Source organism: Scophthalmus maximus, chromosome 15, assembly GCF_022379125.1.
Source record: "Scophthalmus maximus strain ysfricsl-2021 chromosome 15, ASM2237912v1, whole genome shotgun sequence".
NCBI classification, from domain to species: domain Eukaryota; kingdom Metazoa; phylum Chordata; class Actinopteri; order Pleuronectiformes; family Scophthalmidae; genus Scophthalmus; species Scophthalmus maximus.
In genome coordinates, this window is record NC_061529.1 from 2,254,017 (window position 1) to 2,264,288 (window position 10,272).

Here is a 10,272-nt window from a genome sequence, read left to right on the forward strand (position 1 = left end):
GCGAAATTCGTTGCCTTTAAATTCTTTGACTTTGTCATTTGCGTGAGTAAAGTATCTACGGTGGTTACGCTTGGGGTCCGGTTGGCTTTTGTCTGAGGTCGCTTCATGAATAAACTCATGTTCCCCAGCGCCTGATGAATGAAAGTGTTCCCAGGTCGCAGCCGACGCTGGGTTTAACTTTCCCTGAAAAAAGAACTGTGTTACTGGACATAAATCAGAGACGGAAATAAGAACTGACTCTGGATTCACGGTGCAGCCTCGAGCGCACCTGAGCTGAACTCCCACAGGACGCTCCTCTGGAAGATTTTCTTTCCAATGGAATGTGATTATTCATGTCCGTACGTGCAGCTACAGCTGCTTCATATCGAGTGTCGGCAAACAGCAAAATAAATGACCATCATACGGTGACCTCTTGTATCTGTTTCTGGTCTTTTTGCATCTCATTATTGCTGTTTGTACAAATAAATACATAAGTTACAGCAAAGTGAAAGGTGAGAGGTGGTTTTACACGACAGATGTGTAGATCCAGATGTGTCACAATGAAAAGTGCTCTATAAATGAAATTTATCACTATTATTATTATTATTATTATTATTATCTCTCATTAAACAGTCCGAAAAAAAACAAAGAACTTTGCCTTTGACCAGTAGAAAACAACAGGGACAATAAATCAGAGGACGGTTTAAGAATCTTTTTTTAAAAGGTTTATTTGTATTTTAGGTTTCCAGTATTTTCCAAAAATATCATGTGTGTAACAAGTGAGCCACATTTTAAATATACTGGATCTTTTTTCTTTTTGTTTTACGTCTGTAACAAAATGCACTGCCTTGAAACGCCTGTGAACATATTGCTCCAATATCTTAAGTAAAACAGAACACCGGTTACATTCCCTTTAACGCCTACTGCGCGAGGACAACGCTTACACATCGTGATATATATCGCAGAATATAACAACATCGAATAAAGTGACAAATCAGTTCGTTATCAAATGCGGCTCCTCGAAAAACATCGTAGCTATTATCACAACGTGAGACCAAGATCACCAGACGACATCAGCGGGCACTCAACGAACAGATGTAGTTCACATCTACAGTCATCTACATGTAACAACTGTGCACTAAATACAGTAGCTACCGTCAGTAATAGCACATGTACAGTATGGCACACAAGAGCTAAATACTGGAGACAGCATTTAGAAAACATCTGTCCAGATCCAATGTGGAGACGATACGGTGGACGACTCGGAGCCAGAGAGAGAAGATTATCAAATAAAACATGTGTTTTTATATTAAAATCACAAAGCTGGAATGTGATTCCAGGGATATTGGGACATTAAAACGTGTCTGCTGCTAAGTTATACGTCTTTTCGTTGTTTCTAATTGAGCCCGACCGATATGGAGTTTTGGGTACCAATATCAGGAAGTAAAAATTCCTGATGGATATAAATCGGACGATCAATATATTATTAAAAAAAGATGTTGTTATCAAAATCTTATGACAAAGACATGCAATTGATTTCAAACTTTATTATAAATGGCTATAAATAAAAAGAAAACACAAATTTGAATTTGAAATTTTGATAATTAGAATTCCAAGAATAAAGGGTTTTTTTTCTTTTTTTCGTAAAATGTTAACGTCAATTTTACATCTTTTCTGCATTTTTTATTCCTTAAAATAAAAGTTTCCGCGTGCCGAAAAACCGACGTGTCTGTGAAGGGCTCATATGGACCGACCAATGAATCGGTCGAGCTCCATTTTCCAGACAGACATCGTCTTTAGTCAAAAGGTTAGAAAAGATGTGGAGTACAAAGGTTCAGGATGTGAACTTGGTCCCTTCACTGATGGTTATTAGCGAGCGCGTGTCCGTCGTCAGCAGATACGTACTGTACGTGAAAAGAAAACAAAAACAAGATGGCGACTGGACTCTGGCTCCGAGCCCGTGAGCTGGGGTTTGGGAATCTGTTCATCTACCCTTCCTCCTCCTCCTCCTCCTCCTCCTCCTCCTGTCTCCGTGACCTGTCTATCCACACCGAGTGCTCCTCTACTTTGTTAACTCGTCCGAGTCCGGACACACTCACAGTAACGGTGGACTTCTTTTCACAGCGGGAGAGTTTGTTCAGTTGGAGTCCTGCATCTCCGCCCCGGAGGCCTCGTCCTGCTCGCCGGCGCTCGGCGGCTCCTCATCTGGAAGAACATGCGGAGACCGTGTTAACACAGCAGTCTTCTTCAATATCTGTTGACATGTATACATCTTAGCTTATTCATGTTCTGACTGGGCCAGGGAGTGAACCAGGGTAAAAGCTGAACGTGAGGAACAGAGACTCAGATGTTTATTACCAATGACCAGCAGATCCAGAAGACCCGATGTAGGATCGGGAGTGTCCTGGTTCTCTTGTGATGTACGCTCTGAATCTAAATTAACCCAGGCCAACTTTTCCTGTGGCCGCGGACCAGAGAAGACAAACTTGTGGAGACACCTCACACACTGGTTCCTCACCTGCCGCCTCCTCCTCCTCCTGCTGCTGCTCCTCCTCCTCCTCCTCCTCCGCACCCCGTCGCCCGGTCTGGATTTCGTCCGGAGGGCTCGGCTCGTCCGGCGGCCAGCGGAGCTCGCCGCTCTCCACCTCGGCTCCGTCCGTCGGCTCCACCACGATGGAGGGCAGCCTCTTGGACAACTTTGGATAGCGTTCGCGGGCGTCCGAGAAGATCTGGCGAGAGCTGATGTAAGGCTAACCTGACGGACTCGGTCGCGGAAACCCTCGCCAGTCACGTGAAACTACAACAATGCAGACTGTGTGTGTTGCCGATGGAACCTGGAGCAAATTTGTGAAGATGATTTCATATCCCGCGTTATCTTGACACGTCGTTGTCTGGGCTGTGACAATAGACTGTATATTAAAATGAGCATAGTCACCTGGTCTGTAAGGTGCCTGCAGCCTGTGTTCTCTGTAATGACCAGCAGAGGGCGACTCCACTGGTTCTTTCTACAGGAGTTCTATGAGAGAGGGACTCTACTTCTCACTTGATTCATAACGCCAGTAAACATTTTCCTGAGGCGTCTATGGTCCAATCTCTAGTTTCAAGTCTTCCGCAATACAACATGAATAGAAACAAAAATAGAAGATAAAGCACCGTACGTACTGGAGCGAGGAGACAGCGTGATTGACAGCTGGTACGGGAACGACTACAATAGATATATGTGACCTAAATCTAAAAAAGTCAAATATATTTTCCTCTATATTTTTCAATTTCATGAAGTACACGAACAAGAACTTAACCTGAAAACTGAAAAAAAAAAATAATTGCACAGAGACAAACATGCGATCACTGAACTTAACGATGATAAATTACGTTGCTGAAATAAACCTGGACAGTAGTAGATGATAACTCACATCACCTTTTACACACAGATACTCAGCTGAGCTCAACTAATGACCTCCGTTGTGTCAACCCACATGTTTTCTCTCGCTCATCACTCTCCTGACTCACCGCCGTGTGAATTCTGCTCCAATTCTTAAAAAAAAGACAGAGACTGGTTTGAAATAGTCCACACACACACACACACACACACACACACGCACACACACCTGGAAGGATACTGTGCCCTCGTCTCCTCCGGCTCCTCCCCCGATGAAGTCCTCCGTCCCGGGCTCCAGAGAGTTCATCACCTCAGTCATCCTGGAGGAAAAAACACACACGCTGATCGATTTGCCACCGATCGACGAATCGTCGCTGTCGCGTTTTCTCTCCTCCGCTTCCGCTCAATGTCCACGCCTCAATGTCCCTCGCAGCGTATGGACGGGGAGTGGGCCGTGTGTTGTACACTATTTAGAGCACTTTGCGTTAAGTGTCTCCCCGAATGCGGACTAGGGGGAAGCGGGAAATCGAACCACCGACCTTCTGGTTAGTGGACGCGCCTCTGTACCTTCTGAGCCACGGCTCATAGATTCTTGTTTGGCACATTTGTAGGCCACTGCCTCATCCTAACTTCATTTCCTCTCCATTCTTCGTTTTCCACACGATTATAAAATGTACAACCGGTTCGACAATAAACAACAACATCTTGAATCTCGAATCGTGATGGACACGCGCCCCGCGACCATCCTTCACTTGCACTCGTGCTTGTGTCCAGCCGCCGGATGTAAGAACACAAACACGCCCTCTCTTCCCGCTCCGCGTTTGGTCTCCGCCGACTCGCGAGGGAAGTATGTGTTACCGTGGCTGCTAAAAGCTCTGACGTGTCACCTTCTTCTCAGACTGTTGCAGAGAAGATTCCTCGTTCCGTGACAACGCAATGAGAGACGCTGTTAGCAGAAGAGCAAACGCAGAACAACCAGTTGAAACTCACTACAAAGCTGAAGTGTCGAGCTACAGATTCAGGCTGTGAAAGTGGCGACGTCGTCCACATTTTCACTTGATATTATTAAAAAAAATGTGAATTGTACAGAAGCAGCTGTTCCACAAGGCGACATCATCACGGCTCAGCCATTACTTTCATCAGGCTGTGCATCATTATCGTAGACGCGCAATAAAACCATCGCAAGTTATCAGAAAACGCCACTTTCCATACAATCAGATTGTCAGCTGCTGTTGCCATGGGGACGAGCGATTGGGATTTTTTTTCTTCTTCTTCTTCTTCTACGCCTCTGATTGTCTGAGCGGTCGGAGCACTTTGCCATGAGCGCACGACGCCGGGAGATGAGTTCTTTTTTTGGGGGGGGAGGTATTCATGTGTGTGCCGTTACGCAGCCAATTACCGCCGCCGCCAGGACGGGGGAACGTGTTGTTGCTGTGAGACTTTTCTATGTGAAACCTGGAATCGCTTCTGCCCCCTTCATCATCATCCGCATCACCCCGGCACAGAGACAACGCAGCCTCTGATTCCTCATCAGACGCCGGTCTTGTTCCTTTCGGGGGGAATCTGTGCGGCCGCCACTCCACTCCGGGTCTCGTATCTGGCGGCTCAGCTGCTGTGAAGGCGGCGACGAGGCCCGTGGAGCCGCGCGCATGATTTCGGCCTGATCTCGTCTCTGAGAAGTGCGTTCGCTCCCCGTCTGCGCTGACGCCAAGCGGAAACAGACAGCAGAATTTTTTCTTTTTAAATGCTGATGCCAAGCGTGACGCCTCCGGTCGTGTCTTTTTCCTCTTCCCCCAGACGAACTGTGACGCCTCATTCGAGCCATTAGGCGCGAACAAGGTTTACCCAAGTGTTAATGTCTGACTGCTTCTCGCTTTTCTCAGCAGAGAAATTCAATAACACGCTTGAAATCTTTGTATTTTTAACACATGTATCATCAATATATAATGGCATGAAGTAAAAATCCTCGGCCGATCCAGGAAATCTCTCTTTAGATTAGACACCATCTAACTTTGGATTATCTCTCCTTCGTGTGAAGGCCAATGTCACTAAAGTGAAGATTGCATGTTCTCTGACTCCATAGACGTTATTTTAACCAAGGCAGTACATCAGCACTGAAAGAAAAACGAGGAAACGATGAGACATCGTGAGGTCGAGACCTTACAAAATATCACAGAGAGAAACCAAACACTTCCCACAATGAGCAAACACTTGGAGGCGGAGAGAGAAAATCCCCTTGTTTAACAGGCAGAACCTTGCAGACAGCAAACTGTTGTGTAACATTCTCTGCTGATCCTTTTCAGAAAACGTCCTGCAGATACCAGCGTCGTGTGTCTTGGGTTTTAAAACAAGAACTGCAGCATCATGCGGAAACGAGTGGGAGCTCAACAGTGACATGAGACCTTTTGAGTTGATATGTTGAACTTGTGAGCAAACAGTTTGCAGTTGTGTTGGTGTCCACCTGATGGATGTCAGTCCACTATCCACTCTCTTTTAGCTCTGTCTTTGGTCCCTACCACCTGCTGACGGAAAAATATCTGTCTCATGTCCACCAGCGGGGTTTTCCCCCAGAGAACTGACCAAAACGTTGCTGGCAGATGATTGTGCGAGTGACCAACGTCAGAGGATCAGCAAAGTTGTCGTGAACATGCAGTGCATCCTCTGGGGACCATGAGTAACCCTACAGCCATGCTGCTAAAATGCAGCAGAAGTAAATATCTCCCAGAATGGAAACATTCAATTTAAATACCTTTATATTTGTATTTGTAACCTGCAATAACTGTTGGATTTTTTTTGGCCACTGGTGGGCAGCAGAACAAGCTGTAATCCCAGCATTAATGCACCGGATCATCATCTTTTAACCGTATGACTGTATATAGAAATGGACGCAAGTCACCGGGTCTGGAAAATTAAGCCTATGCGGAAGTGCCGAAGCCTGTGTTCTCTGTACTGACCAGCAGAGGGCGACTCCACTGGTTGTTTCTATAGAAGTCCATGAGAAAACGACTCAACTTCTCACCTGATTCATAACGTCAGTGAACATTACCCTGAGGAGTTCATGGTCCAACCTATAGTCTTCTTCAATACAGCCAGATGTTCATTTTGTAAATTGTAAAAATAGACGATAGAGCACCAGAGTGTGGATACAGATTGATTGACAGCTTATCCGTCCAATCGGTGCATGGTTGCAGGTGATGGTGGCCACACCCCCAATTCTACGTCCGGTTAGACAAGACAACAACATGGTGCTGGTCAAAATGCGAAACTCGAGGCTTCACAACATCAGCTCACAAACCAACGGGCGACGACACGTTGGGTTGACCCTCGCTTTTAAGTTAATATGTATGTCAGAAATTTACAGTTGACTTTCCGTGATTTTTGGCGTCTCTGAGCAGGGTTAGTGAACAGTGAGTTCTTTAGTTGCCTGCTGGGGCTGAAAACGACACCACGGGAGCAGCGAGAGTGAGGAACCAGAGCAGTGGAGCCGTGCGCCGAGAAACAGATGAGCAATGAACTGAAATCCACAAGAGGGGGGAGCTGCAGATTCAGCTGATAACTCCTCTGTGGGTTCATCCGTGTGAGCTCGCAGTTAACACCTGATCTTTGAAAAACAAAGAGTGAATAAAACATCCGCTGTTACCGGGGGGATTGTTCGCTGCGCTGCGTCTGGGATGGAAGCTGGAACTTCTGGCCTGCACAGATGTGATTCCACACATGTGGCGGGTGGAGGTGGAGCTACTATCAACTGTTTTATATCAAGCTCTGAGGTAGTCCAATGTGTAACAACCAATCGTGAAGTATTATTATTATAAGTCTTGTGAAGTAACCTGTAAATATATAACCATCAGATTAATGTATTGAGGTAAAAAGGAAAAATTAAGTACTGAATGCCACAAAATACAGCACGAGCAAATGTACTTAGTTACAATTAAATGTATTTTTTATGCAAAACAATTTGTAACAACTAATCTTATCAAATATCAAAACAGTCATCACTTATTTATTTATCAGACCATTGTCTCTGCAATATGTTTTTTTTTTTTTAATCTGTATGTATCTTTAAAACTACTAAGTAAAGATTTATTGAAAAAGTCTAAATCAACTAGAGTTCAAATGATTAGTTGATTAATCAATTCCGTCAATAGAAATTTTTAGTTAGTAGTTTAGTTTTTTTTCAAGCAATAATGTATTATTTTTCTTTTCCTGGTGTGATAGTAAAATGAATGTCTTTGGACTGTTGATTGGATGAAACTAAAATAATTGAAGACCTCACAAATTGAGTTTCAGGAAATTGGAGGCATGTTTTGGTTATTTTTCAAATGAAGTAGCCTTAAAAAAAATGAGAATAATCATCCAAAAATCCACTGTACAAGCTGAAAAATCCCACCACACACGTTGAATGACACATTTGCAGCCAGATGCGTGCACGAGTGCTTTGTAAAAACATCTGACGTCCCGACGACACACGAGCCAAAGAACCTCCAGATAAACACTTCTTCTCCATCCCTTGCTTTTCGGACGGGAGACGTCCATCTGGTGTGACCTCCTGGATTGAAATTCCTGCTCTCCTCTCTTCTCTGTCCATCATGAGACTCATCATGGTGGAGAGACTGTCCAGTTAAAGGGGCAGCAGTTCCCCCCCCCCCCAAAAAAAACTGCCTGACCTCCACCTCCCCCTCCTCCTCCTGCACCACCGGAGAATAAGCGACTCATTTCTATTTCTTAATTCCACTTCAGTGAATTCCAGGAATCGACCGCTCTGTTTCATTTCCCCCCCCCCCCCCCCCCCCTTCCATTTCTGATACTAAATCAGAACCAGCAGCAGCAGCACCTCCTCCTCCTCCTCCTCAAATGCAGCTTCCTCCAATAAAATCCACCAAGTTTTTAACAGCCCAAGGACAATAAAATCCAACCTACGGCCAACAGCAGTGATTCTTCTTCTTCTTCTTTACTCACTGTACCGTGTGAAATGTTGCACATGCTCTGTTCCTGTTACAGATCACTTGAATGTCTCCGGTGTCCGTCGTCGCCCCAATTCACATTTCCTGTTCTATTTTTTTTTTTTTCTGACTTTATTGATGATCGAATGGCACAGAAAGTCATTTTCACGCATTTTAAAGAGATGTAATGTTCTTTTTTCTTCTTTTTTTTAAAAACAATGTGCAGGTGTGTGGGCACACAGGTTTACCTGCAAGACACACAACAGGTAACCAATCCAGATGCTATAAATAGATATAAATACCAGTATAATAAACACCTACACACACACACACACACAGTGATCACAACCACCCAGGAAACCACAAGGTAAAGTAAAGCAGGTTGGATGAATTTACACCCTAAACCTCTGAGGTGCTGTTTTAAAAAAAAATTCGGTTCATGTAAAAAATATCATCTAAAAAGTAATAAAAACAGATTCTATCTCATCGTTAGAAATGAAGGGTGAAGGTTGTCTCGTTGTTTCCTGAGTGGTCAAAAGATGGATAAGAGCTCCGTACCTGTCCGCTGGCTGATCTACAGAGTCTCCGTCCTCCGCTGCTTCATCACACTGCTGCTGCTGCTGCTGCTGCTGCTGCTGCTGCTGATGATGAGGATGATGATGAGGATGATGATGAGGATGATGATGATGAGGATGATGATGTGGGCTGTTGTGGGCGACAGGCGGAGAGGGCTCGCGGGGCCACTCCGCTGAAGTTGCCGCTCGCGTCGGCGCCTGCGCAGTGGAGCGGGACCGGTGATGCCTTTAACGACCGTCGGAATTTTTTTGTTGGATGAGGAGAGGAGTGTGGCACCATGTGGTGCATGTTGACTGGAGGGGGCGAGTGCCAATTACAGTCAGTCATAGTCCCTGGGGATAGAGTAGTTTTATCTTATCCTATAATAATAATAATAATAATAATAATAAGAAGAAGAATAAGAATAAGAATAATGTTATTTATATAGCATCTTTCAGAAGCAGCTTCACAAAGTACTTTCACAAAAACATACAAATCACAGACGATTAAAATCAGCATTCCAACAATAATACAATTTTCAGGTCACATATCTGTATAAATATATATATATATATATATAATCTATCATCATTTAAAAATTGGTTATATTTTGTAACTGAAGCTGCAAAGTTACCAAGGTTGTCAGATAAATGGCGGGGATAAAGAAAATCTAAATTTGCCTCTAAAATGTCTTTTAAGTGAAAATTGGCAGAAATTTAACTACTGAAATTAAATACAAATACTTTTGAATTACACTTAAATACAGTAGTTGACTAAGTGTCCTTAGTCTTCAGTGTTGCATCTCTTGTCGGTGGTTCGTGCCTCCTTCGGATCTGGAAGTGGGGATTTACGAGGAGTACCTGAAGGCAGCAGGTGATCAGCGGTGAACCGAGCAGCCGTTGAAAGATTTCAAATTTGCGTGACGTCACCCGCCGAGTTTGACAGGTAATTTGCGAAGATTTGTTCCGTTATACTTCCATACACTTCCCCTTTTAACGTGTACGTAGGGTCAGCGAAGAGTTCTGTTGTGGAGACGACAAACAACAACAAACTGACAGACGTTACTGGGCTGTGAAATGTTCAAAGTTCCGAGGCAGCATTGAAGCTAGGTCATCCGCAGCTAAAAGTCCTACTTTCAAAATTCCACCTGACTTGAGGTCAAAGCATAAATGTGTTGACTAAAGTGTCAAAATAAAAGTTCTGTGGGAAAATGTGGCCTGTGTGATGAAACTAAATCCTGTTCTGTCCTGGTTCCTCGGTCCTCGAACTCACCTGTTCAGACTGCAACTTGCTCCCTGAATGGATTATTAAAAAAAATGTTTGGATAAATATTTGATAAATGTTCATGAACAATATCGATTCTTGCACTTTGGGGTGCTTTGTGGATGTTTGAATGAACTTATTGGAAGTCGCTTTGGA

At 44.2% G+C, this 10,272-nt stretch overlaps 1 protein-coding gene and 1 long non-coding RNA gene across 3 annotated transcripts in view; one reads left to right on the forward strand and one right to left on the reverse strand.

Moving 5' to 3' along the window:
• Positions 1-689: 689 nt before the first annotated feature.
• Positions 690-9,046, reverse strand: LOC118286675 (protein LBH-like). Of its 2 annotated transcripts, none has more exons than XM_047327329.1 (4): positions 8,857-9,046; positions 3,600-3,678; positions 2,526-2,708; positions 690-2,188 (listed from the first exon to the last, which is right to left on the reverse strand). In XM_047327329.1, the coding sequence occupies exons 2-4, from the start codon at positions 3,675-3,677 to the stop codon at positions 2,117-2,119; spliced, it is 333 nt and encodes a 110-aa protein (XP_047183285.1). In that variant the 5' UTR covers position 3,678; positions 8,857-9,046; the 3' UTR covers positions 690-2,116. The 2 variants fall into 2 exon arrangements, with proteins under 2 accessions (XP_047183285.1, XP_035467200.2); XM_035611307.2 differs by having other exon boundaries at positions 690-2,184; positions 2,498-2,708.
• Positions 9,047-9,713: 667 nt separating this feature from the next.
• Positions 9,714-10,272, forward strand: part of LOC118285866 — a 35,909-nt gene continuing 35,350 nt past the window's right edge. Inside the window, exon 1 of the long non-coding RNA XR_004785280.2 lies at positions 9,714-9,798. This is a non-coding gene — a long non-coding RNA (uncharacterized LOC118285866). The remainder of the gene's footprint in view (positions 9,799-10,272) is intronic.